At 37.6% G+C, this 23,734-nt stretch overlaps 8 protein-coding genes across 8 annotated transcripts; 4 read left to right on the top strand and 4 right to left on the bottom strand.

The window, feature by feature from the left end:
* Positions 1-895: 895 nt before the first annotated feature.
* Positions 896-2,190, bottom strand: GCK72_014024 (uncharacterized protein; the record flags this gene model as incomplete). The annotated part of the gene is made up of 6 exons (XM_053730110.1): positions 896-1,011; positions 1,083-1,388; positions 1,432-1,662; positions 1,706-1,950; positions 2,008-2,065; positions 2,109-2,190. 6 exons carry the CDS (start codon positions 2,188-2,190, stop codon positions 896-898), a joined length of 1,038 nt encoding a protein of 345 aa, XP_053584882.1.
* Positions 2,191-4,320: 2,130 nt separating this feature from the next.
* GCK72_014023 (uncharacterized protein) lies at positions 4,321-6,075 on the top strand (the record flags this gene model as incomplete). Its single annotated transcript, XM_053730109.1, has 6 exons — positions 4,321-4,474; positions 4,762-4,907; positions 4,964-5,065; positions 5,127-5,391; positions 5,437-5,977; positions 6,024-6,075. The coding sequence occupies 6 exons, from the start codon at positions 4,321-4,323 to the stop codon at positions 6,073-6,075; spliced, it is 1,260 nt and encodes a 419-aa protein (XP_053584881.1).
* A 135-nt stretch (positions 6,076-6,210) lies between these two features.
* Positions 6,211-6,607, bottom strand: GCK72_014022 (uncharacterized protein; the record flags this gene model as incomplete). Its single annotated transcript, XM_003107694.2, has 3 exons — positions 6,211-6,313; positions 6,361-6,469; positions 6,517-6,607. The coding sequence occupies 3 exons, from the start codon at positions 6,605-6,607 to the stop codon at positions 6,211-6,213; spliced, it is 303 nt and encodes a 100-aa protein (XP_003107742.2).
* A 2,519-nt stretch (positions 6,608-9,126) lies between these two features.
* Positions 9,127-9,807, top strand: GCK72_014021 (uncharacterized protein; the record flags this gene model as incomplete). Its single annotated transcript, XM_003108007.2, has 3 exons — positions 9,127-9,207; positions 9,257-9,482; positions 9,596-9,807. The coding sequence occupies 3 exons, from the start codon at positions 9,127-9,129 to the stop codon at positions 9,805-9,807; spliced, it is 519 nt and encodes a 172-aa protein (XP_003108055.1).
* A 907-nt stretch (positions 9,808-10,714) lies between these two features.
* On the bottom strand, positions 10,715-12,531 carry GCK72_014020 (uncharacterized protein; the record flags this gene model as incomplete). Its single annotated transcript, XM_003107781.2, has 6 exons — positions 10,715-10,837; positions 10,888-11,512; positions 11,555-11,677; positions 11,729-12,164; positions 12,213-12,350; positions 12,402-12,531. 6 exons carry the CDS (start codon positions 12,529-12,531, stop codon positions 10,715-10,717), a joined length of 1,575 nt encoding a protein of 524 aa, XP_003107829.2.
* A 1,837-nt stretch (positions 12,532-14,368) lies between these two features.
* On the top strand, positions 14,369-15,353 carry GCK72_014019 (uncharacterized protein; the record flags this gene model as incomplete). Its single annotated transcript, XM_003107913.2, has 3 exons — positions 14,369-14,438; positions 14,952-15,120; positions 15,200-15,353. The coding sequence occupies 3 exons, from the start codon at positions 14,369-14,371 to the stop codon at positions 15,351-15,353; spliced, it is 393 nt and encodes a 130-aa protein (XP_003107961.1).
* A 647-nt stretch (positions 15,354-16,000) lies between these two features.
* On the bottom strand, positions 16,001-16,928 carry GCK72_014018 (uncharacterized protein; the record flags this gene model as incomplete). Its single annotated transcript, XM_003107774.2, has 4 exons — positions 16,001-16,103; positions 16,524-16,632; positions 16,699-16,792; positions 16,923-16,928. The coding sequence occupies 4 exons, from the start codon at positions 16,926-16,928 to the stop codon at positions 16,001-16,003; spliced, it is 312 nt and encodes a 103-aa protein (XP_003107822.1).
* A 957-nt stretch (positions 16,929-17,885) lies between these two features.
* GCK72_014017 (uncharacterized protein) lies at positions 17,886-23,364 on the top strand (the record flags this gene model as incomplete). The annotated part of the gene is made up of 14 exons (XM_053730108.1): positions 17,886-17,916; positions 17,980-18,263; positions 18,320-18,421; positions 18,469-18,543; positions 18,776-18,859; positions 19,119-19,194; positions 19,238-19,434; positions 19,576-20,319; positions 20,670-20,746; positions 20,797-21,334; positions 21,388-21,819; positions 21,869-22,584; positions 22,627-23,173; positions 23,218-23,364. 14 exons carry the CDS (start codon positions 17,886-17,888, stop codon positions 23,362-23,364), a joined length of 4,050 nt encoding a protein of 1,349 aa, XP_053584880.1.
* Positions 23,365-23,734: the final 370 nt, after the last annotated feature.

Raw genomic sequence — 23,734 nt, 5'->3', positions numbered from 1 at the left:
TGACCAAATATGGTTGACTGATTGTATTTTCAAGAATACAATTGTTGAAAATATTATTCAATAGATACTACAGTACTCAAAAACCTTTATTGTGATGGAAACAACTTTCCAAATTTTGTGGAGCTCTTTCCCAAAGTGAATACTAAATTGGCGGGTGTACTCTCTCAAGAACTACTCACTTTTCGAAACCAGTCATTGTTTCTTTAAATAAAACTACTATAATCAAGTGACAAATATTCTATTTCTGTTCATTTTTCCCACAATCAAACATTGTCCGTTTCACGTTTTGAGATGCGCAACTCGCAAAGAGGGAGACTTGTTCGAAGAGAAAACGTTTATTTGCGGTGCCAAAGAGTCAGAAACGGCACAAAAAAGAGGAGTAGAGGAGTGACAAAATAAACGAAACGTACTCTTTCCAGTGAAGATTAGTGTAGATGAGACACGTCTCAAACCTGATTTTACAGATGATTAATATGATTGATTCTACCAAAATATTGGTTTCCTATTACCCGATAACATCCATCAATAAACTGACCTTTTCTTCCTTTCACCAAAATATTTCTCGTCGTCGTCAATGGATTCTTCTTCCCCTTCCTTTTTCTTTGCCACCCTATTTATGGGTTTTGGCGACGAACATCTGTCATTCATGGTGACAGCGCGTTTCCATATCCCATTTTCTTCTTTTTTCCCTTTACGAACTCAAATGGAATCGAAACGACTCGTTGACGGAAGTCGTTTCGCGCTGTGAGCATTGAAATATGTATTCTATTTGGATGATCCTTCGAAGGGAAAAGATAGAATTCATGAGAAAGGGAACGAACGAAAACGGGGAAAAAACTACAAAAATTTATACTCGAGAAAAGAGAAAAAAGAGAAGAGCTACTTATTTCATTTCCTAATTCTTGGACTTTGACCAATTCTTCCAAAAGGCAACTGAGAATTTCTTTCCAGTCAAACAAATCAATTGAGAGAGCATTGTTTGAGTCTTTGGAGCAACATGATCGATCACTACTGGAGGAATTGAAAGAGATTGAGTTGAATCTAGAAAAAAGAAATATGTTTTTAAAGGAATCAGAAGCTACCGTAATTTGAATGGAGAGAAAGATCCGAGAATGAGTGAGCAGTAGTGAGACAATTAACATAGTCTTCAAGTGAGCTTTGTTGAGTTTGAGCCTCTTGGACCTGTTGATCGAAAATGTGGTCGAGTTCAACAAGATCGTGAAAAACTTCTTTCAAACTGGAACCAGTTGAAATGATACTTTCAGATGGATGAGCCATTTCGTTTTTGAGAATTGGAGAAAGATTTTCGAAAGTGGAATGAAGACTCTGTTTAATTGGAATCTCTTCACATTTGGAAACTGTACCCATCACATTGTAAACATCCGAATCTGAAACTAAACAATAAATACATTTTTGAGAATTAGAAATCACCAATAGGATCTTTTGTCAGTCCGGAACACTCTGAGTAATCAGTTTTGAGAGACTGAAGTCCGTATCCTGTATCTGAAGATTGAAGAGTTCTTCCTGCTTCCACACGAAGATGTGACAATTCAGAAGAGTCAGTCAAGACCGATTTTTTCAGATTCTGAGGCCCGGAGACACTGGGCAACCATCCACAGTAATCGTATTGTCCATCGAAGTTTGCACAATCCAGAGCCCAGCCTGAAATTAAAAATGAAGTCATTTAATTAGCTCTCTCACAAACTTTTTCCATGAAACATCAATCGAACAACAGAGTAAAAATTGGATTGGAAGGGAATAACTCTTGCGGCAACATACTTGTAATCACATGCCCATCTCATACAGTAATCATATTCTGCTTCGTAACGATCAGCGACTTGTTTTGGATACGGAGCATTCAGTTCATGTTCAGTAGCAGTGCCGTAATTGAAATTACTTTCAACTTTTGAAAAGTTTTGCAAGAAATGTTTGTGGTTCACAACTCTTTTACTGAAAATTCAACAAGTTCTTCTTTCATTTTTCTTATTTGCAAAAAAAAAGGAAAACCTATAACTCAATCCATCTCCGAATGCCATTTCATCGTGACCACAAGTGCATGAATCATCTGAAACTCAAAGTGTCCACGTTTCCGCATATACCACTTCTACCTGAGTACTCTGGACTTCTCTCGGTTTGAATCATAGAATACGAGATCGAATTCATTGGCATTCGATCGTCAAAACGTTGCATTCTGTTGAATGTAGAACTAAAGAATTGCAGAAGATGTGACGAAGAAGCTGTCGATCAACTATTTTTGAAATACCGCCCAAATCCAGTTGGTTTCGAAAAAAAAACATGGAGAGAATTTGAGAGGTCAAAGTTCAGAAGACGCGGAAGTTCACGTTCAAATATGTAATTTGTGAGTAGATTTGTATCTTTAGTTTTTTGCCAGAACGTGGATAATCTTCTTGAAGTACATGCAGAATAGAATATCACAAAATGGTTCGGTCAACATCAGAAGCGTTCGTCGAGTAGTCAGGATGCCAGTGACCCGTAAGTTCTTATTCAATTTCAAAATAGTGATTTGTAAGACATTTTAAAGTGTGTTGCTTGATGCTCTCAAGAAAAAATTGCCCGGGAATCCCATCCAGTAGTAGTTGTTTTCCTCATTCTATTTATTTCATTTCCCTTGGAACTTTTCTAGAATCTCAATCAAACCGATACCAATTAAAGTTACCCTAAAACAGCCCAAATGGAATTTTTCTCCCCTGAAATATTGCATACTGTTTGAGTACACAGTCTCCATTCTTATCAACTGTGGTCTTTGAAAAAAAACCGTGTCGCGTGCTCAGAAAGAAAACAAAAATCAAACAGATTGAATAAATTATTGAAATTTATTTTATCCATGAATTCGCAAAAAAAAAGAAAACAGAAGTTTGATCCATGAAAGGGAAACGAATGAGTCAATTAAACATCAGGTACTAAAACTTTTCGTCAGCTGAATTGAACAAAAAACAGAGAATAGATCTGTAATTTTGGGTGCACGAAGGAATAATCTATGACATCATTAATCTTCAGAGATGACAAAAAAACAACAGTTAAATTGTTTTCTCTGATTCATCGAACGTCACTTTTTGGGTGTAAATTCTAGCAAGTTCAATTCAAAACAACATCAGAACCGTCTCACAGGAAGTAAAACAAGTAGAACGGGTGGAAGATTATCTGAAATTTAAAAACAATATAAAGAAATGAAACTGAATAAAAGGTGTTGACCCCAACTTCTGTACATAATTCAATTCGACAATAGTCGATTTTGCAACCAACTTTTGTCTTCTTGATTTTCGATCTACACTACAGTACCCCTCTGCTCTCAAACACCGTTTCCATTTTTTCAATCCCTGCTTATTCAAATTGTTTCTGTCCGTCCGGAATGTAAATCGAGGCGGTGCTCGTGCACCGTTTTCTGTAACTTTCTCTCTTCTATCACCTATCATCTCTGTACCCAGAACATAACGCACCGAGAGCATTAAATTTGTCGTTTCTACCTCCGTCGCTCCCGCATTTCTAGAGATTGCATTGTCACGTGTAGGTTGTTGAGAGAGCTTATCACACTTTCTTTGCTCGATTAATTTTTAATTCTAAAAAGTTGACAGTGAATATGTAGTCTCGTTGTAAACACATGTTCTGACGTCACTCGATTCGGGGGTACTGTAGTTTTTTTCAAAAATGTTTCTTTTCAAGAGTACTGGAAAGTGAGAATCTGAATTACGGTAGACATGACCTACTTTTTTTCTGTTTATTGTTTGCGAAAAATAAATCATTTAAAGTTTTTGTGTGGCTCGAAACTATACATTTCCAGAAATACTGGATTTGATTGTCTCAAAAGTTATGAATTTATTAATAAGTAATGAAGGCTTCAACCCACTTTCTTTACTTTGTTCTTGGAATAAACACTGCCTCATTGTTGTTCACAGTTTTCGAAGTGGCCACCGCTGCTTGTTTTTCGAAAATTGAAGACCAATGTGCCCAGTGGGAACTTCCAGAAAGTTCCGGTTAATTTTTCAACGGAAATTTACTGGTAAACTTGGTGAAATTTTGAAGACGAGCTACCGGTGAATTTGTATGCGTAAACTTGTAATTTTCGATGATGTTCTCGTTGTTTTTTCACTGATCATTAGTTCATCAATAGTACTACGGTAGACCAGAAGTACACAAAAAGAAACATCTCACTTACTTTGATGAAGATAAATGAATTTACTTCGAAAGTCCATTTATTTTGGCAGTTGAAAATTGGAAATTCTATTTTCGATTCCAACAAAAAACCAGAAATTTCGAAGAGGTGGCTTGAGTTACTGTGTTTTTCCTAGTTCGGTCATTTTGATGTTGTCCGACTCATCTTCTGATTCCTCTGATCGGTCGTTCAAATTCCCATTTGACACTACTGATGCTCTTTCGATTCATGAGTTGGCGGTTAAGGATTTACCTAAACCAGATGCTGAGAATCCGTTCAGTGTTGCTATGCACTCTCCACCAGGTACTGACTAATGGAAATTTCTCTGATGGGGGTTGGTTTATTCCTTTTTTCAATTGGAGGAAGTGGTATTCCCAAAATCTGAAAAAACAAATCAGAAATCTTTTCTTGATTCCCATTTCTTTTTCTTTTCTTCGACAGTTTTCCATGTTTGTCCCCTTTCTATTTCACCGCTTCCCCATCAATAATTCGTGGGAACACCATACGGAAGCCATCGTTTCCCTGTATGATACGCATTTCGTTTCCCCCATTTTTCACGACAAACAGTTTATTGTTGTTCTCCTTTCCAGGATCGCCTCCTTTTGCAGTAGACAGAAAATCAGTTGACAACTCGGTTGTCGCTGTCACTGACACTCCATTCGAGTTTGCTCCGAGTCAGAAGTCGTCACAACATACTAATAGACCCCCACCATTTGCAAAATCTGAAGAGGAAAATGTTTGTTTATTCTTATTGAATTTTCAGATTTAATTCTTGCAATACAAATAATTCAGATGACAATGAATCTAGTGGAAAGACTCCGACCAAAATTCACAATTGACAATGAACTGATTCGAGCATTTATAGCAGAACTTTTCTGCACAGGATTCCTTGTGGTTGGTTTCTTTTTCTGTTCTTTTTTTCTTTTTATTATTTTTATTATTTTGTTGTTTTCAGTTTGGAGGAGAATGTGTGAATGCCCAATATGTTCTGTCGCAAGGAAAAAATAATGAATGGATTGGAATTTCCGTTGGTTGGGGTCTCGTTCTTATGATGGCTGTTCTCATGGGTTCTCGGATATCGGGTGCCCATCTCAATCCCGCTGTTTCGTTTTTCCAAGTGACTCAGGGAAAAATGAATTGGATTCGATTCTTGGTGTATGTAGTGGCTCAGAATATTGGAGCTTTTCTTGGTGCTTTCGGAGTATTTTGTGTTTATTTCGGTAGGTTTTAGATACAAACGAGGTCAAGCATTCGACGAATTCCAGATGCAATAAATGTATTCGAAGGAGGTAATCGGACTGTAACTGGACATACAGCAACTGCTTCAATATTTGCCACGTATCCTGGTCCATTTCTCGGAACATTCAATGCAATCATTGATCAAATAGCTGGAACATTAGTTCTTTGTCTCGGTGTTGCAGCAATTACAGACCGTCGGAATGAAATTCCATCATTCCTTCAACCTGCATGGATTGGTGCTCTCCTAGCGTTTCTTGGAATGTCGATGGCACTTAATGCAGGATATGCAATCAATCCAGCAAGAGATTTCGCTCCTCGTCTCTTCTCTCTTTGTGCTGGATACGGATGGGAAGTATTCAGTTACAGAGACTACAAATGGTTCTGGATTCCAATAATTTGTCCGATGATTGGAGGAGTTCTCGGAGCATGGATTTATGAGTTCTTCATCGGATATCACATACAAGATGATGCTGCTTTAGAAGCTGAAAGTGAGAAACAGTTGCAAAGTATTCTTGATGAAGTGGCGGATATTGAGAACCAATTACCAGCATATACGGATAAGAAACAGTAAGGAAACAAATAATTGTTGAGATATTTTGAATATTTATTTCAGATTATCCGACGTTGCATCCATTCATCAGGATCCAAGTTTCCGAAACATTTAGTTTACTTTTTTCTTTTTACACTTCGTTTGTAAAATGATTTTTCGACGAACTTTTTGTTCAGTATTGATCTTTTTTGTATTTATTGATAATAATGACACAATCGCATAATAAATACTTCGTAAAACAATTATTTCTTCAAAGATCAGGAGTCGATAGTTTTTTCATTCGAATTGTTGCAGAATTTGCAGAATTTGGAACAACTCTTGTCATTTGAGGAGATATTGCTGCTGTTGGAGATCTAAATATGACTTCAGATAACTTCATTCTGTATTAATATTAACTCACCTGAAACCTCTTCTTATCATTTTTCGATATTGTGGTGTACTAATTATCATAACAGTAGTTGATAGAGAAGCATGAAATGAGTAGATGGCCATCATTGCATTTGATATATCTGAAAATATGAACTTATGTTAGTGAAATAATTTGAAAGTTATTCACATTGAGCATTCGGGACAACATGAACAAAGAAATAAACAATAGTTCCAATTGGAATTATAATTACAATAAATGGAATAGTTGCTTGAGCCATCAGACTCGTAACTGCTATTTGATGGCCGCGAAAACTTCGAACTGATATAATTAAACGTTTCGAACGGAGTTTTTTCAGAAGTCGAACCGAAAAATACAATGATATGAGGAGAGAACTCTGAAAATTCAAGTTTTTGACAGATGGAAACTCGAAAATCCATCCTACAACAAGCATGGAAGCAATCAGAGAAGTTGTCCCAATCATCCATTTATTCACTTCCAAATCATAAATTTCCACATTTTCTAATGAGAACACGTTCATTGCGTTTGGAAACTTCTGTAAAACTCATGAGCAATTTTGAATTGAAGGAAGAATATACCGTTTTTACGAGATCCACTGCTTCTCGTTTTGTCAAGTAGGAGACACAGAAAATTCCAAAAATAAGAAAAGCACAGCTATGATAAAATACAACAAAAATCCAGAATAAGAGCGGACGTTTCGAAGACTGAAATTTGTTTTCAGACACTTTTCCAGACTTCATGAAACCCACTTTTCCTATATTCGATACAACGTGAAATTTTGTAACAATTGCACAAACAATCGAAGCAACTTGAAGATATAATAAAAGTAAAAAAATACCCATTTGTAAATGAGATGACATTCTGAAAATATTCCACCAAACTCCATTTGTGTACCCTCCGATTATTGGGAAGATATAAACTGGCTGCATTAAAAGTGTTGTTTGTGCATCTGCTAGAAGAGACAGAATCTGAAATATTTGTGATCTTTAATTGTGTAGTGAAAGCCCCTTTCATTATCCAGTGCCCGGTTCATTATCCAGTGTAATTCGTTAAAATTTTAGCTTTTTCGTTTTTTCGTTTGATGTTTTAGCTTTCTAAACTATTATCTGGTTGCAAACTTAACTGTCCCAGGGTATTTCAATTTTTTTTTTTTTAAGTTTCATGTGCTTTTCTGCTAACTACTGAGAATGAAATATGTTTTCATGTGAAAAACAAATGTTCCGTTCTCATTTAAATGTTAACATTTCGTTTGAACATGTGTTGAAACGAAAATAAAATTCTGGTTATAAACCTGACAAGCTTATCAAATTCTTGTTTCAGCTGTATTCAAACATCGGACATAGAACAAAGAACGCTAGGAAATATTAAAAATTTACCTGCATATTGAGCATGAACCCTCGATACAATTTGACGATTCTCGGATTTTTCATAATCAAGAATACTCCTAAAACGTTGAAAAAAAGAGCGAAAACTCCGTGAATAGTATAGAATTTTAGAAGAATCGTTGGCGGATTCACATCTACAGTAACATCCGAATACGTGTACATTTTGAGTTTTAAGTAGAAAAAATGAGTAATCAAAAAGTTGGGAAATATGGAAAAATTGAGTAAATTGAGATGGAGGAAAGGGGTAGAATAGTCAGAAAGATCTGCTAATATTGAAGGGGCGTGTTTGATTGAAATGAGTAGTTTTCTATGAATTTTCACCTGTTGTAGTCTCCGAATATATTTTCACGATTCTGATCGTTCGAAAAAGGATATTTAAGAAGACTGTCTTACTGTATCATTAGTTGTTCATGTTTCGTGTTTTCGTTTGTTTCGTTCCTATCATTCTTTCCTCTTTCAATAGTTTTCCGGATTCCCTCTTGTCAATTTCATCACAACGTTCAAAAACCACATTCAATCTGTGATGAGCAAGAACATCCGGATGAAAAGATATATGATAGAAGAAGAGAATCAGAGTCAGATGGGGGCGGTCAACTGTTGTTTTCTCAGATGAACAAACGTAGGAGAAGAAGAAGAAGAAGAGGATGGGAAGGAAAGTGTAATCTGAGTTCTGCTCGCCTTTTCGGTGTAATAAGTAGTACATCACATTCACTTTGAATCTCATAACTGCCAGATGAGAGGTACGGATAAAGGTCACTCTTCTTTGTTAATCGGAGAGATTTTTGATATTACGAGTTCTTTTGGAATTTTTATACTTTTAAAGTTTGTATTCGGACCTTCTACTTCTTCTTCAGAAGATTCGTACAAACCAAATATTTGTTGACGACCTTGCAGCCCTTGTGGCAAACGAGATTGCTTCAGAGCTGGTAAATCGAAAACTTGTTTAATCTCGTTGAAATCTAGTGAATTTTGTCAGAATTTTTAGAGAAACCAGTCAGCAAGCATGGTTCCTACTGCGGTTCGCAAAGATAACCCATGTTCGCCGTTCTTCTTCTTCCCTTCTCTTTTCCAATCAATTAGTTTTCTGATTCACCACTTTCCATTGTACAGCTGCAATTCATTGCTCTCCTATCTATTCCCATCCCCTACTATCCATCACATTCTTCTCCATCTCATACATTCTTCTTCTACTTTTGCCACGTCACATCCTGCTCTTTCCTATCTTTTTTCTTCTTTTTTTTCTTCTTTCCTCCCTCTGTTCTTTGTTGTTTTCTGCTCATAAAACGCCCTGAAACACCTGTTATTTTTCCATTATTTTCTTGTTTTCTTCCAGATTTCTCTCATCTTTTTTCCTCATCCATTTTATTAATCTTCATTCTTCAGAACATTCGAAATGGCTGATATTGCTGCAGCATTTGCTCAACACGAGATCACTCCAAAGATCATAGAAAATGCACCAAAACAGAAGCTTCATGTAAGTTTCAAAGGTCGTTAAGAGCAAACATATAAAAACTACTTTTCAGCTTTGCTGGGATGGAATCCAAGTAGAGCCAGGAATGACTCTTCAGGTCAGAAACTTGAAAAATGCTCCAAGATGGGCTCTTCCAGGAGCTGATCCAGAGAGCATCTACACTGTTCTCATGATCGATCCGGATAACTTGTCGAGAAAGAATCCATCGGTGGCTGAATGGCTTCATTGGCTTGTCTGCAATATTCCAGCAAGTAATATCATCGATGGAATTAATGGAGGTGAGTAGCACTTTTCAGATTTCACCTGACCTTATTTTGATCTGATCTGAAATTAGACACCCCCACGAATGTTTCCTTATTTCTAAATCAAATTAAAATGATGTGTCGTTCAGGACAACATCAAATGGCTTATGGAAGTCCGGCTCCAGGACCAAGAACTGATCTTCATCGTTACGTAATTCTCATGTGGGAGCATCAAGGAAGACGTATCTCTGTTCCAAAACCAAGTTCTCGTGCCAAGTTCAATGTGAAACAATTCATCGAAAAGAACAAGTTGGGAGATCCAATTGCTGGAAACTTCTTCTTGGCTCAACACGAAGGATAAATTTATTAATGTGGTGTAATTGAATTTCACGATAATAGTCATTTTCTATTTTGAATTTTTATGTAATAAAATTAACTTCATATAATTTTTTTCTTAATTCCTTTTCTATGATTTTTTACTGTTTAAAAGAAACACTCCAATTTCAAGAAGCTTTGATGATAGACTATCATGACATTCATGATTTTGAATTTGTTTTTTTCCTTTTTGATTCCGCCGCTGAATGAAATAATTTACTATTAGAAAAGTTGAGAATCTGAAAAAAAAGAAGAAGCCGAAAGACAGTTATGTCGTACTGTTTGATTTCTGGATTGTTGCAAAGATTTACTGAAAACAAGAAGTCTCATCGAAACTCTTCATTTTCCAACTTTAACATTGTTGAAAAAGTGTATTTCTACCTCACTTCCTTTAACTTTTTCTTTAGAAAAAATTGAATTCATTTACAATCTGGATTTCTAACTTTCATCCAGAACTAATTAAAGATATCTTCAAAGTGACTAACCTTCGAAAGATCCTTTACTCAAACAGCTCCTACCCGATACATGTAATATCTTTTCTTTTCAGATATTACATGAAATCGGCCAGGTGCTGTTCTATTGTTTGGACTGAACAGAATATCTGCTGCAAAGACTGTAACTGTACGAAATGATTGATTCCCTCTTGTGTTTTATACTTTCTCAAATGTGGGCGGGTAGAGGAAGAAAACAACTTTTAGATCTATTGGTTTTTACACTAAAAAGCTTTCAATCAAATTGAATAATGTTTGGAATGTGCATGTGACTCAGAAAAGTGGATTGCGTTGAGAGAAAACCATTTCTTTTTTAAACTTTCAGTACAGTGAACAAACCCGGAAAACAAAAAGAATCACAGATATTAATAAAATTAAACAACTAATTCCGTTTAAAACATATTAGTTTCCTGATCGACACTCCGCTTCAATTTTCTCGCTGACTTCGGAATCTTCCGGTGACAAACTGGAATCTTCCCCGTTGATGGTGTTGTCAGATGATGTCTTCATGGCTCCTATATATCTCTGAAAATGATTAAAACTCTCAGTTCACTTCTTAAAAGTGTAGATCAAACCTGAATAGAAGCCTCTGAATGTTTTGCAACGTATCTGACAAATGGTCGGAGGTCTCCTAGGTTCGCCACGTGGAGTGATGCATAATACTCAGCTCTTGTCTCAACTGGAAGAATAACAGGAGGAAATCCACTTCTCATCATTATCAAATTGAGTAAAAGACGGGCGGTTCTACCATTTCCATCAGTGAACGGATGAACTAAAACCAGTTTATAATGAGCAATAGCTGCTCTTTCAATGGGATCCATCGCTAATGTACTTTCATCATTCAGCCAATCAACCATATCTGCCAGTTGTTCCATAACATATTCAGGTGCAACTGGAGTGAATCTCCCGACATAAACTTGTGATGTTCGTATCCTCCCAGCTTCAACTGGGTCAGCATTACCCAAAACTCTCCGATGCATTTCAAGAATATCCTCAATAGATATCTCATCATGTCCTTTAGAAAGAAGAGAACAATTCAGAAATCGAAGAGCAGCATCCATTCCAATCACTTCATTGTGCTCCCGTATACTTTTTCCAGGAATTACCATTCCAGATTCAAGAATTGCACGAGTTTGTCCAAGAGAAAGAGTATTCCCTTCGATTGCAACTGTGTGGTAGACATAGAGAAAGTACGTTTCTCTAAAAACTTTTCTTTTATATTATATGAAACTTTTTCTTTACCTCATCATTCTCCTGAGTGCAGTGGAATGTTGCAAATGAGCGAATTCATTTCGTAAATCGTGTACAGATCGGAGCATTTTCCTATCAATTGCACTAACTAGTGGCGTTGTTCTAGCGCGGAGTCTGAAAATCATTAGGAATACAACTTCCTACATCTCTCAATGTAAAACTCACACTAAAGCTTCTGAATTTTCTGGATCGTAAGCTAGAGCCTTAACATAACACTGATCTGCCTCCACCAATTCATTATGCATCTCTCTAATTTGGCCCATTTCAATCAGAATCTGAGGATTATTCGGTGCCAGAGCCATCGCATGCTCCATTATTGTCATTGCTCTCTCCAAATTTCCATCTCTTCTTGATCTACTTGCTGCTTTTGCTGCCAGAATTGCTTCTTTCACTTTTGCATGATCATTATCTCTTTTCTCTTCTGATTCTGTTGTCATAACTGGTACAGCTGTTTGAACTCCTTTCCACTTTTCATCATATATTGGATCCACTAAAAATGTGGGTTTTTGAACAGCAGGAGCATATTTCTCGGGTGGATTCGTGCTAATAAAACCAATATTCAGAAGATTTGAATGTGTTGGCGCTCTTCGTTTTGGAGAATCTGAGATGATGAACTGAATTGGAGACGTTTTTGTAAAAAAAAACTCACTTTTGATTATTTGATTTAAATATGAAAATGTGTGAGGAATAACATGTTGACAGATTATTGAAACTACAATTGAAACAAAAATAACAGTTGTTAGTGAATATCCTTGTTGAACAGGTTGTGGTGGATTCTCACGGAGAACTGAAACATTTAGTTTTAGATAATTTCTAGGAGTTTTCAAGATGAGTCTACCATTAAGCTTTGAAGACAGTCTAGTTCTTTCTAAAGGATACGGGAAATCATCAGAATGAGTCCGTCGTCGAACTGACATCACATCTTCCGTTATTGTTCTGTAATTAGATTTTATGTTTGCCAACAACATGTTTTGGATTCGGAAAATTCGTGGAAGAAACTATTAAGACAAATTAAAGGGTTTTCACGTCTATTTATTTTACTAAAATTTACGAAAAACTGATTTTCATGTGGTATCGATATTTTCGATACAGTTCCAATTTCCCGTCCTCACGTTTAACTTCAACTCAATGCGTTCTAACTCATTCAGAACTAGTTGAATAGAAAATAAAGTAAAGTTCTCAATGGAGCGCACTTTCCTCATCCATCACTAAATGTACCGATAACAAGAATAAATAGTGCTCAAAGATTACAAAAATAGATTCTTTCCACAGATAAATACGATGAAGACGCAGAGAAATGCACATACACTCATTTCGCAGTTACCTATTGATTTGTGAGGCATAAACATGTTGCGTTCATTCGACATGTGAGACTTCTCGTGCATCGATTTCTCAATTCTTCTACGTCTCCACTCGCTGGCTCCGAATTGCTCTCCGTTGTCTTCCTCATTTCAATTATTTCATCTCTTTTCTCATCATAACACTGGTAATCGTTCGTTAGAAACCATCTGCAGTAAACAGTCTGATGTCACTCATTTTCAATGTCATGAAATGAGAAATTTTTCGAAAGGAAATCGGTTTTTTTTTCGTCAGACTATCCACCGAGACTTCATCAATTTTCATCATTTCTCTTTAGATGAAAAGGTCATCTGTTCGAGAGATTGATAAGTTCTTCGTCTTCTTCTTTTTGCAAAAAAGAGACAGTTGGTCTGATTGAGTAAGACTTAGATCATACTATTGGCTGGTCCAATTGCACTTTGATCATCCTCTTCTCTTGCCACCAATTATATTCCAAGTACATGTACTTCTGAGTCAAGAATCATATAAAAGAGAAGCGTCTAGAAGTTTATAGCCTCAAACTGTTATCCTGCTTTCCTGAATGGATAGCAGTCTAGCAAAGTTCTATATTTCTGTTGAGCATCCTGTATTTTTTTACTGAAAAACTATTCTAATCTGCTCTCCTGATGTTCCAACATCTTCTAAATTAATCTACTACTGAAATCTATAGCCACTGCATGTTTCAAAAAGCGAAATGTTGCCAGTAACTACTCAACTTTCTCAATGACGCCAACTATTATCGCAACAAAAAAGTTCCGACATTTTTTCCCCCTCGGTGTTTGCGGACTCAAGCCAAAATTTGATAATTTTGGCTTGAGTCCGCAAACACCGACGAGGAAAAAATGTCGGAACTTTTTTATTTCGATAATAGTCTCGCCATTATATTTATTTACTTCATCTCTTTCCTCCTACTCAATGCTTCGTTTCAAATTTCTCAACCTTTTTGTCTGTCACTTCCTGCGAATCAAACTACTGTAGTAGCAATGAAAGGGCCATACACACCCTCTGGCTCTATGCTTTCTTTTCCCCATCTCTTCGCCCATCACATGATTCTTCTTTTCGGTCTCTCGTCGTCTCGCGGTCATGTGTCCTCGTCGCTCAGTCGATCTTGTGGTGTTAGAAGAGAGAGTTGCTACACAACGAGAGACTCAGAAGACAAAGAGACATACAGCAGAAGAGCGTGTGCTGCCTGCCGCTGACTGCCTCTGTCTCGTCGATTCTTTCTCTCAATGCCCCATTCCCTTTCACCTGTATTTTCTCTTCTTGATAATATACGCACAAAAACATACTGTGTCCTCTTCTCTCTAACCTTTCCTTCTTCTTCTTCTTCTTCCTCTTAGTTTCACAACTTTTGAAATACCAGTTAACCCCTTATTTCGAACTTTTCAGATCAAGAATCGGGTCTCAACACGAAAAAGTAAAGAGGCGTTTATGCTAGCTACGCTTCAAAGTTACACACAAACAGCGATGAGCGGAAATCGTGGAGGTTCTTATATCTCCGGAATCGTTCCATCGTTCAAAGAGAGACGGCCGTTCCGTAAGTTGTTTTCTCTTCTTCCAGTTCCATTGATAAGAATTTTTGAGTCCAACTTTTTAGTACTAAATTATCAAACATCTGGTCTCTTTCTGAACCATTTTTTGTTCAAACTCTCCCAACTTTGTCAACCGTCTCTCATCTTCTTCTTTTTTCTCCTCTCTTCTCTGTGAAAAAGGACGGAGACGGAGAGGACAGACACTTCTCGCGTCATGCGTTTCAGCGAGAGAGCATGAAAAAAGAAGAGGTATTATGCAAGTTGGACATGTGAAAATCAGCTGATCTTGTATGAGGGAAAGAGAGTGACACTGGTGGTGCAGCACCGTGGAACAAATGAAAGAATGAAAGGGCTCTCAATGAGAGATGGGTATCGGTTCGGTTAAGTGAGATCACTGGGACAGGTGGTACCTGCTCTGGATTATCCCGATTAATGACCTGATTCCTAATAATAGATCCCGTTAATGTTGGATACTGGATGAAACAAAGACATTAAGAATCCAATAAACATTTTTCCAGATGAACGCCAAAAAGATGTGGAAGAAATCCGCAGTCAACAACCAAACAAAGTTCCCGTGATTATCGAGCGATTCGATGGAGAACGTAGTCTCCCACTTATGGATCGTTGTAAATTCTTGGTCCCAGACCACATTACTGTCGCTGAACTCATGTCGATCGTCAGACGACGGTGAGTACTCAAAACAATTACAGACCTAGATAGTCAACAACAATTCCATTTTCTCAAAACAATATTGTTTGTTTTTCAGTCTTCAACTTCATCCACAACAAGCATTCTTCTTGCTTGTCAACGAGCGCTCAATGGTATCCAACTCAATGAGCATGTCCAACTTGTACAGTCAAGAACGTGATCCAGATGGCTTCGTTTACATGGTCTACACGTCGCAGCCAGCTTTCGGATAAACAAAAAACATCTTGTCTTATTCTCCACCAATCTAACACTTCTAATCAATTTTGAATTCCTCCAACAAGTCCTCTGAATACTGTCAGCCAACAGTTTTCACTGTAAATCTCTGTAATGTTTCATGTAAATACCTGAAAACCAACCGCTCAGGCCAAACATTTTCTAGTTGCCTAGCTCATTTCATCCTCGCAAATTCCCACCTCAAAACTTCCAGCCTAAAACATTGAAAAAAAAAAACGAAAAACTTCCAAATTCGCTTACTTTCTCTTCGTGTAGTTTTCATGTGTCCCTTTCCACTATTTCTCTGCATTTTCGCCCGTTTTCTTGAAATTCTTCGTCTTCTTCTTCACCTGATCCTCTTTCAATAAAGAAAAAAGCTACTGTGATTCTCAAATTGGCTAGTCTCTAAAGCCCATAGGGACTTGTTTTCCCTACTGCCCTCCCAACTCTGAAATTTACCGCTATGGACTTTCTGACTGCCTAGAAGGATCCTTTCGAAATGCTTTCTTTCATCTTGTTTCATGTTTCTCAATTTATCAAATGTTTTGTATGTAATAACAACTTTTTCGTCGTTTATTTTTTTTTGAAGAATGTTTATCGCAAGGGGAGATCACATGCATATAATAATTATAGATAATTAGAGAGGCTATTCGTCTTGAGCCGCAAATGGATTAGCAATCTGCTCCAATCCATCGGCTGGGCTGACAACTGTGATGGCGGTTCCGCGTGCTACGATGAGTCCGAGTGGTCTGAAAAAATAATGTGAAGTTCAGGGAGAATGTTTTATTACTTTCGTTCCAGATATTCAAATTCAGATAAAGGAAAGGGAAACTTGTAGTTTATGTAGCTTACGTTTTGAAATAGTGGTAGATAGTTTGATTTACTTTTGTTTAAGCTTGTTTTGGTCAAAATATCATTAGTGCGTTATGGGAGTATGATATTTTGAATACATTTACAGTTCAACTACAGAGGACTCTCCATGGTTCTAATAACTCGAAAAATGTATAAATTATCATAATGTTGTTCTTCCTAACGAATGAGCAAATTCAAAATCGTCTACAATTTAAAATGAAAATCCCACAAACAGTAAAAACTACCTACGTTTGAGAATGAGTTCTGACAGTCCTCAGATAGTCGACTGCTCAAGAAATTTTCACAGCGGTGCTTACCTTGTTTCATCGCCAACAACTGATGGATTCTGCGGATCGCGAAGATACTCACGGCAGTCGTCAAGAACCATGTTGAGAAGTTGATCGAATCCTCGGAGCACTCCACTTGCTGTAAAACAGATAATTGATTCCCGAAATAAATAACCTGGAATAGCTGCTGCAAGAAAGCACAAACCTTCACGTCCTCCTTGAAACTTGACGCGAATTTCTTTGTCGAGAAATCTGGTGAGATCGACGACCGACTCCTTCTTTCGCTTTCCATCGTCCTTCTATAATATATAAGTTTTAATTATACCAATTCACAAGTTTGTTTAGTTTGTCTTCTCTTTCACAATCAAAATAATGCGAAAAGACTACTCCGGCTACTGACTCAGGACGAAATAAAAAAAAACTACTTACCGACATGATATCTGAAGTAAGTGCTGAAGATTCTGAAAAATACGTTTTTAAACGAAGTTAAAGCACGGCCATAATTCCGAACTGAGAACGAAAAACTAAAAATAAATCAGAAATAGAGTTTCCGTCGTAAATAATGACTACTGTTTCTTTTCGAAACCAATTGCACTACGGATATACATGTACCTTTAATACCGTATAATCAATATTTACACACAAGGAGACCGTACAAATCGGGAAGAAACGAAATCGGGAAGAAACGAAAGCGGAAGAAACGAAACGGGAAGAAACGAATCGGGAAGAACAAGCTAAATTTCTGTGAACACCTTCACGTCAAATTGCGGTGTTGACCGTAATCCAAAATTGAGAAAAGATTTTACTGGCTTATGCGCTAAAATTTGTGTCAAAAATAAAGCTACGGAACTAAAAAATCGATTTAGAGCATTGTGCGCAGCCATTACTATAGCTAAAGTCAGGAAAACTTGCGAAAAACTGTTCTTCCCGTTTCGCTTCTTCCCGATTCGTTTCTTCCCGTTTCGTTTCTTCCGCTTTCGTTTCTTCCCGATTTCGTTTCTTCCCGATTTGTACGGTCTCCACACAAGTCGAAAACATTATTTTATTAATCTTTTTCACCGTTAAAAACAAAAATAGAAGATTTTTGAAGCAAAACAGGTCAAACTTATATATCAAACCGTTCCTAAAAAGCACAAAAACAATTTCTCGACTATATCTCGAAGTAATACGATAAATATTCGAAAGAATTTTTTCTACTCGAGTGTTGACGCGTTTGCTCGTCGCATTCGCACAAGAAACGCGCAAGCTATCCTCAAACATTTGAAGTACGGCTCTCCTGATGTTCCCGTTGACCAAACAAAATTATTTCGCAACCGTTTATTGATTTGAAATCATTTACAGGAAGCTCAATATTGGAGATTTGAAAGAAAGTGATCGAACGCCATCTCCAGGATGTCGTTCGAAATAGGAACTCGTGTTAAAAGTGAGTACTTGCGAGATTAAAAATGTCAGACAATGTCAAGATAGTTCATATGAATTTTTTCAGCAAGCTCGGGTAATGGAAAGATTGTTTTTATTGGTAAAACAAGTTTCCAAGACGGAGAGTGGGTTGGTGTTATTCTCGACACCCCGACTGGAAAGAACAATGGGACTGTTCAAGGAGTGGAGTACTTTCAATGCGAACCGAATTACGGGGTTTTCGTAAAAGCAGGAGCCGTAGAACCAGAGGACGGTGCAAAGCGCTCCGGACTGAAAGCCCCAACAGCTTCTGCTATTCGAAAAGATTCTAGTGTGATGAGTAGATCTGCAGGATCAAAAGCTTCACCGGGGGTAGGTATTTATGCATTTGCAATACCTAAAAATAACTACAACTTAACGTTTTCCAGTCGAGTCCTGGAATCTCACCAGCTGCTTCTTCAGAGAAATTGACTGGTCGTCAGACTGGAATGGGGCCACGGTCTGTATCGAAACTAGCAGATCCAAACGAGGTATGTTTTGAAAACAATGCATAATTACGGGGTTCATGAGATTTTAGAATAAGCGGTCGACAACACCGCAGAAATCAAGATCTCCAGCTCCAACTATTACAAAAAAGAATTCAGATTCAACGGTAACATAAATAGATAGTTTTATGTTACCCTTGCACCATTACACGAATGAAATTCTATGCTATTTACTGTTGCTTTTGAATGCATAATCTTCAAAACTAAAACAAAACAGTGACATTCGTAGATCCAAAATCATTTGCTTTTTCGGTTGTTAGTGGTGAATTGCTTGATTGTGTTTAGCCCTATTTATCATTTAATTATTTCCGCTTCATGTGTTACAACTGTTGTTTTCAGCCTAAAATGGTCCGTGAGTTCTCCAACTTATCTCAATCTTCTGTTGCTTCGAGTCGTAATAGTGCGTCGGCTTCTAAACCTAGGGTTTGTGTGCTTTAATCATTGTTTTGTTACATACATCGAGCTACTGTGAATTGGTATGGTGAAGTTTATTATGTACATCTCTACATATTATTTGTGAAACATGTTTCAGATTTGAAATTAATTAAGTATTCCATCTTGAAACACTTCCAAACCACTGATTTTTTGATTCTAACTCAAAAAATAAAATATGTAATAAACTTCATTCGGAATTCTCACAATCGATGAATGAGTAATCATTTCTACAACATCATCTTTTCAGCCTCAATTCGCAGCACCGGATGCAGTATCTCGTCGGCAAAGTTTAGCACCGCCAAAAAAAACTTCTACCGCCACAGGTATATTATATATGAATTGATCAGAATACATACGAGGTTCCAGGTCCTCCCCCGAAAACCAGCTCTCTCGCTAAACCGAGGCAATCGCTTGCACCGAATAAACCAACAGGAGAGACACCGCAAAAACCTCCCCCAGCTGAAGTCGAAGTGCCTGATGAGCTACCACCTCCAACAATGACTGAATCTGGAACAGAGCTTCCCACAGAGAGTGTTCTTTCACGAGCCAAAAAAATAGATGATGTAAGTTTCGAATCAGAAAATAAGTATTTTGTATAAAATGATACGAGGGGCATTTGAGATTGTTTCCCCCAATTTGTCCCTTGCAATACTATTCCGTGCTGAAACTGTCTTGTCACTAATCTGGACATTATTACTTTCCAGACTGGCCCAGCTGCTCCCATGTCTCCTATCTCTACAACATCTGCTGCCGCTCATCCTCGTACAACTTCAATTTCTTCTTCAACTGTCGACCATTCAACTGAACTCGAGTATCTTAGAATTCAAGTTAAAGAACTGACTGACAAGTTGGAGACGACTCGAGGAAAGCGAAAAGAAGATCATGCTAAGCTTCTTGAGTTTGAAAGGGTATCTATTGAGCATAGAACTCTACAAGATGTAAAAAGTCGTTTGAATGATAAAGTTGTTGAGTTGGAAAGACAACTTCTCGAAGAGAGAAGAGTTACGGAAGAACTTAGAATTTGGAAAGAAACCAACAAAGACACAATCAGTGAACATACGGATATCATGGAAATGGCTACCATCGAGAAAGAACTAGCAGAGGAAAAAGCGGATGAATTGCAGAATCAAGTTGATGTTCTGACAGCGGAACTGGAAGAAGTGAAAGAAAAGTTCAATATTCTTCAAGAAGAAATGGCAGGTGGTGGAGGTTCTGTTCAAGTTGGAAACAGTGTTCAAATGAAACAAGTCGAACTTCAAAATGACAAGTTGAAAGATGCCCTCATTAAGCTACGTGATTTGAATGCTCAAGCTACAATTGATCGGCAAAAGGCTGTCGAAGAAGCGGAAAGATTGAAAAACGAAAATTCGGAACTTGTTCGAGTTGCTGAAGCTCTCAAAAGACAGGCAGAAATCGCGGAATCAAAGATTGCTGGATTTCAAGAGCAGGTAAGTAATATATTACTAATAAAATAACAGAAAACCCGTTCTTTGCTACGTAAAGATTCAAATTCATGCATAATGTGAATTTTTTCTTTCAAGCGTTCAGCAGTGTGTGTTGTGCATTTATGTGATCTTCTGATTTTTTGTGTTTCAGATAGAATTTTCAAATATGTGGGAAGAGGTAGATTTTTGATAAGTAGAAGTTATATTGTGCTGTCTATTATTTATATGGGCATTCTTTCGTTAGAAATTGTGTGATTTGTCCACCCTGGGACTACTGTTTCTGCACGCTTTTAGACCGACATCTTTCCATAGTTCTAATTCTTACCTTGAAACATTTACTCCTAATTTTTCAGATTGATGCCACTATGGGGGCAGAAGCAATGGTAACTCAGCTGACAGATAAGAATTTCAATATGGAAGAACGTATCACGTAAGTTAATGAAAATGTGCAGATTCAATAAAAGTCCAGATATCTTTTAGGCAACTTGAAGAAACAATAGAAGACATGGAAGAAGCTAGAGATTTGGATGAACAACTTGCGGAAGTGCAAAAGCAACAAGAAAAAGACTTTATGAGAGAAATCGAGCAGTTGAAAATTCATATTCACGAACTGAATGGACGCATACGCGATGAACAAAAACATGCCCTCGATTTGTCCCAAACGATTCTCAAATTTAGAGAACGGATGGCTAATTTGAATTCCCAGATTCAAGATCAAAAAGATCAAATCTTGAATCTAGAAGAACAAGTACATGGTCAAATGACTGAAGACACTGATCGAGCAACAATGGTCAATCAATTACAAATCACTGCCAATCGAAATTTCTCAGAAGTTGTTGAACGACAGATCAATGCTATTGAAGTAGAATTCGCACGTCGACAAGCTGGCTATTTGAAGGCGTTCCTCCCGGACAACTTCGCTCGTGTCGGTGGAGAAAATGACTCAATTCTTTTGGTTGTTATGTTGCCACGCCTATCTGCTAAAACGAGATTGTTCGCGAATTTGGCCGCTCAATGTGTAAGTCTCAATCGTTAATTTGAGTTCTATTAAGCGTTTAACGTTTTTTATAGTATCCACAAGTTCCTGGAGGAATGCGCCGTGAGCATGTGACAAAATCACACAAAGGAGAGCAGTGGGCTCATGTATCTCGTGTCAATTACCTCGCGAATTCTATAATTGCTGCTGTTGGAAAACTGGAGAGCGCTGTAGGAGAGACGACTGTAGAATCTCTCATTAAGCTTACTGAAAGCTACGGAGAAATGTCCACTCACGAAAAGATTGTTGATCAATATTTGGAACTTCTGAAAACATCTCGATTCGATGAAAACACTTCACTTGATAATTTCGTTCGTCCTCTCGTTTACTTCCAAAACATCTTCTCTCTTCATATTGGTGGTGATGGATTCAATGCCGCTCAATGGATTTCTGCCATCAGCGCATCTCTTACTGCAGGACTGGCGTACTGCCGCGTAAATACTCAGCGGATAACCTATTTCTTACAGGTTAGTCTCTGTTCTGGGACCTTAAACAAAATAATAATTTTATTTTCAGGAATCTATTACCGCCGGCGAAGTTTATAACCTTCTGCAATCATTGAATGACGAGTTCGCTGCTTGTGAATCGGTTATTCTGAAAGCTTCTCGCCTTCTACCAAACTCTGGCGCCGAACAACAGAAGATAATCAAATTAGAAAGCGAATTTACTGATGAGCTTATGAATGCTGTGACCCAGCTGGACAAATTAGCATCAGCCCTTCAAGAAGTGTGCACTAATGGAGCTTTGAACTTTGGCGGAATTTCGGAAACCGAAGGATTCGACGACAAACGGGTCAAAGAAATGATTCATTCAGTTGTTGCCAAGAGCAGTGGATATATCGCAATGGAGAATGCATTTGATCCAATTCGTGCTATGGTTAAATCTCTTCGTGACAGTCTAGAAAGAGTTAATTCCACTTTGGAATCTGCAAAAATGGAGCATGTTGCTCCAGAGAAGAAAGCGTTTCCACCTCTTCTTGATCGTGCCCACCATCGCAAACAGGCTGCTCAAGAAGCAGAAGGACTTCGTTGGCAGATGGAGAAGAAAGACAACGAGATGCTTGAGCTGCGTAAGCAGGTGAAAGCCAGAATTGAAGACGTGTCCAACTACAAACTTCGTTTGGAAATGGCTGAATCTCGTTTGAATTCTACTGATAAAGCTGAAGGGGACAAGGTGAAGCATATGGAAGAAAAAATAAATCAAATGGTGGCCGATCATAGAAGAAAGCAAATGTAAGTTTCAAAATAAAAACTCAAATTAAATTATCATTTCAGAGAATTTGACGAATCGACGGACGCTCTTCAACGGGAAATGAAGGAAATAGAGCTCGAGAATGTGGAATTGAAGCAGCGTGCTAACAAAATCAGTAAAGAAGCACTTTGGAAAAATATACATGCCATGGAAACCCGTTCTGCTGGAGCTCCGCCCGCTGTAACATCTCATGTGGGTGAAGAAGGAGGTGCTAGCCGTGTTGAAGTTGTATTCCTGGAAAATCAACTGAACAAGCAGACTGATGCCAGAAAGAGAGCCGAGCTGGAAATTCGAAAACTCAAAGGAGAACTCGCTCAATCTGGATCCAAACGATTCTCAGCAGTTCCAGGACTCATTTCGGGACCTGTCACTTTGGAATCCCAAACTAGACAAGATTTGTTACTTAAGCTGATTGACAATCTTCATGATGAATCACTACGTTTGCGACGTGAAGAAGTCAATCATCAGACGTACATTCCTTCGAATCCAAAGATTTCATCGGAAAAAATGATGAAAGAGATAGAAGAATTTAATGTCAAGAGAGACCAATTCTATGATAAACTCAATTCGGTGAGTCCCTTTATTTTTTTTTTGATTCCATATTGTTCATTCAGGTGAATCGTCGTCTTCGTAGCGTGTGGTTTGATGCTTGGGGAGAAGATTATCCATTTGATATCGCGACAGCTGCTCGTCCAATTCAAACATTCTCTGAACCTAAAAAGATGGAAGAAGTCAGCGCTAAGTGGGGGATCGTTTGGTAGGCTATTGAATGTTCTTATTCATTTTCAATGTTTTATTTGCGTCATAATTTCCGTTTCGTTTCGCAATGCGACGGGTCTGCAAATTAAGCTTGTAATCGTTTTGGTTCTATTATTTATAGTGTAAATAAAGTATTTATAATTTATTTGTTTTCGGTAAAAATCTTTCTCACATTTGAATTTGATACAAATAAATAATTTCAAATTTCTAGGGTTTACAAATGAAGGGACATATTCAGCATTGGGTTAAAATGTGTTTTACAGATATTATTAGTTCTTGGGGTTGGCAATAGATTTCGTTTACAGAGATAAAAGGGACTTAGAAATGGATAGAAACGAGACGTCAGGGTTAGAATACAAAACCCGGTTCGAG

Source organism: Caenorhabditis remanei, chromosome IV (assembly GCF_010183535.1).
Source record: "Caenorhabditis remanei strain PX506 chromosome IV, whole genome shotgun sequence".
Classification (NCBI taxonomy): domain Eukaryota; kingdom Metazoa; phylum Nematoda; class Chromadorea; order Rhabditida; family Rhabditidae; genus Caenorhabditis; species Caenorhabditis remanei.
This window is presented reverse-complemented; position numbering and strand designations above follow the sequence as displayed.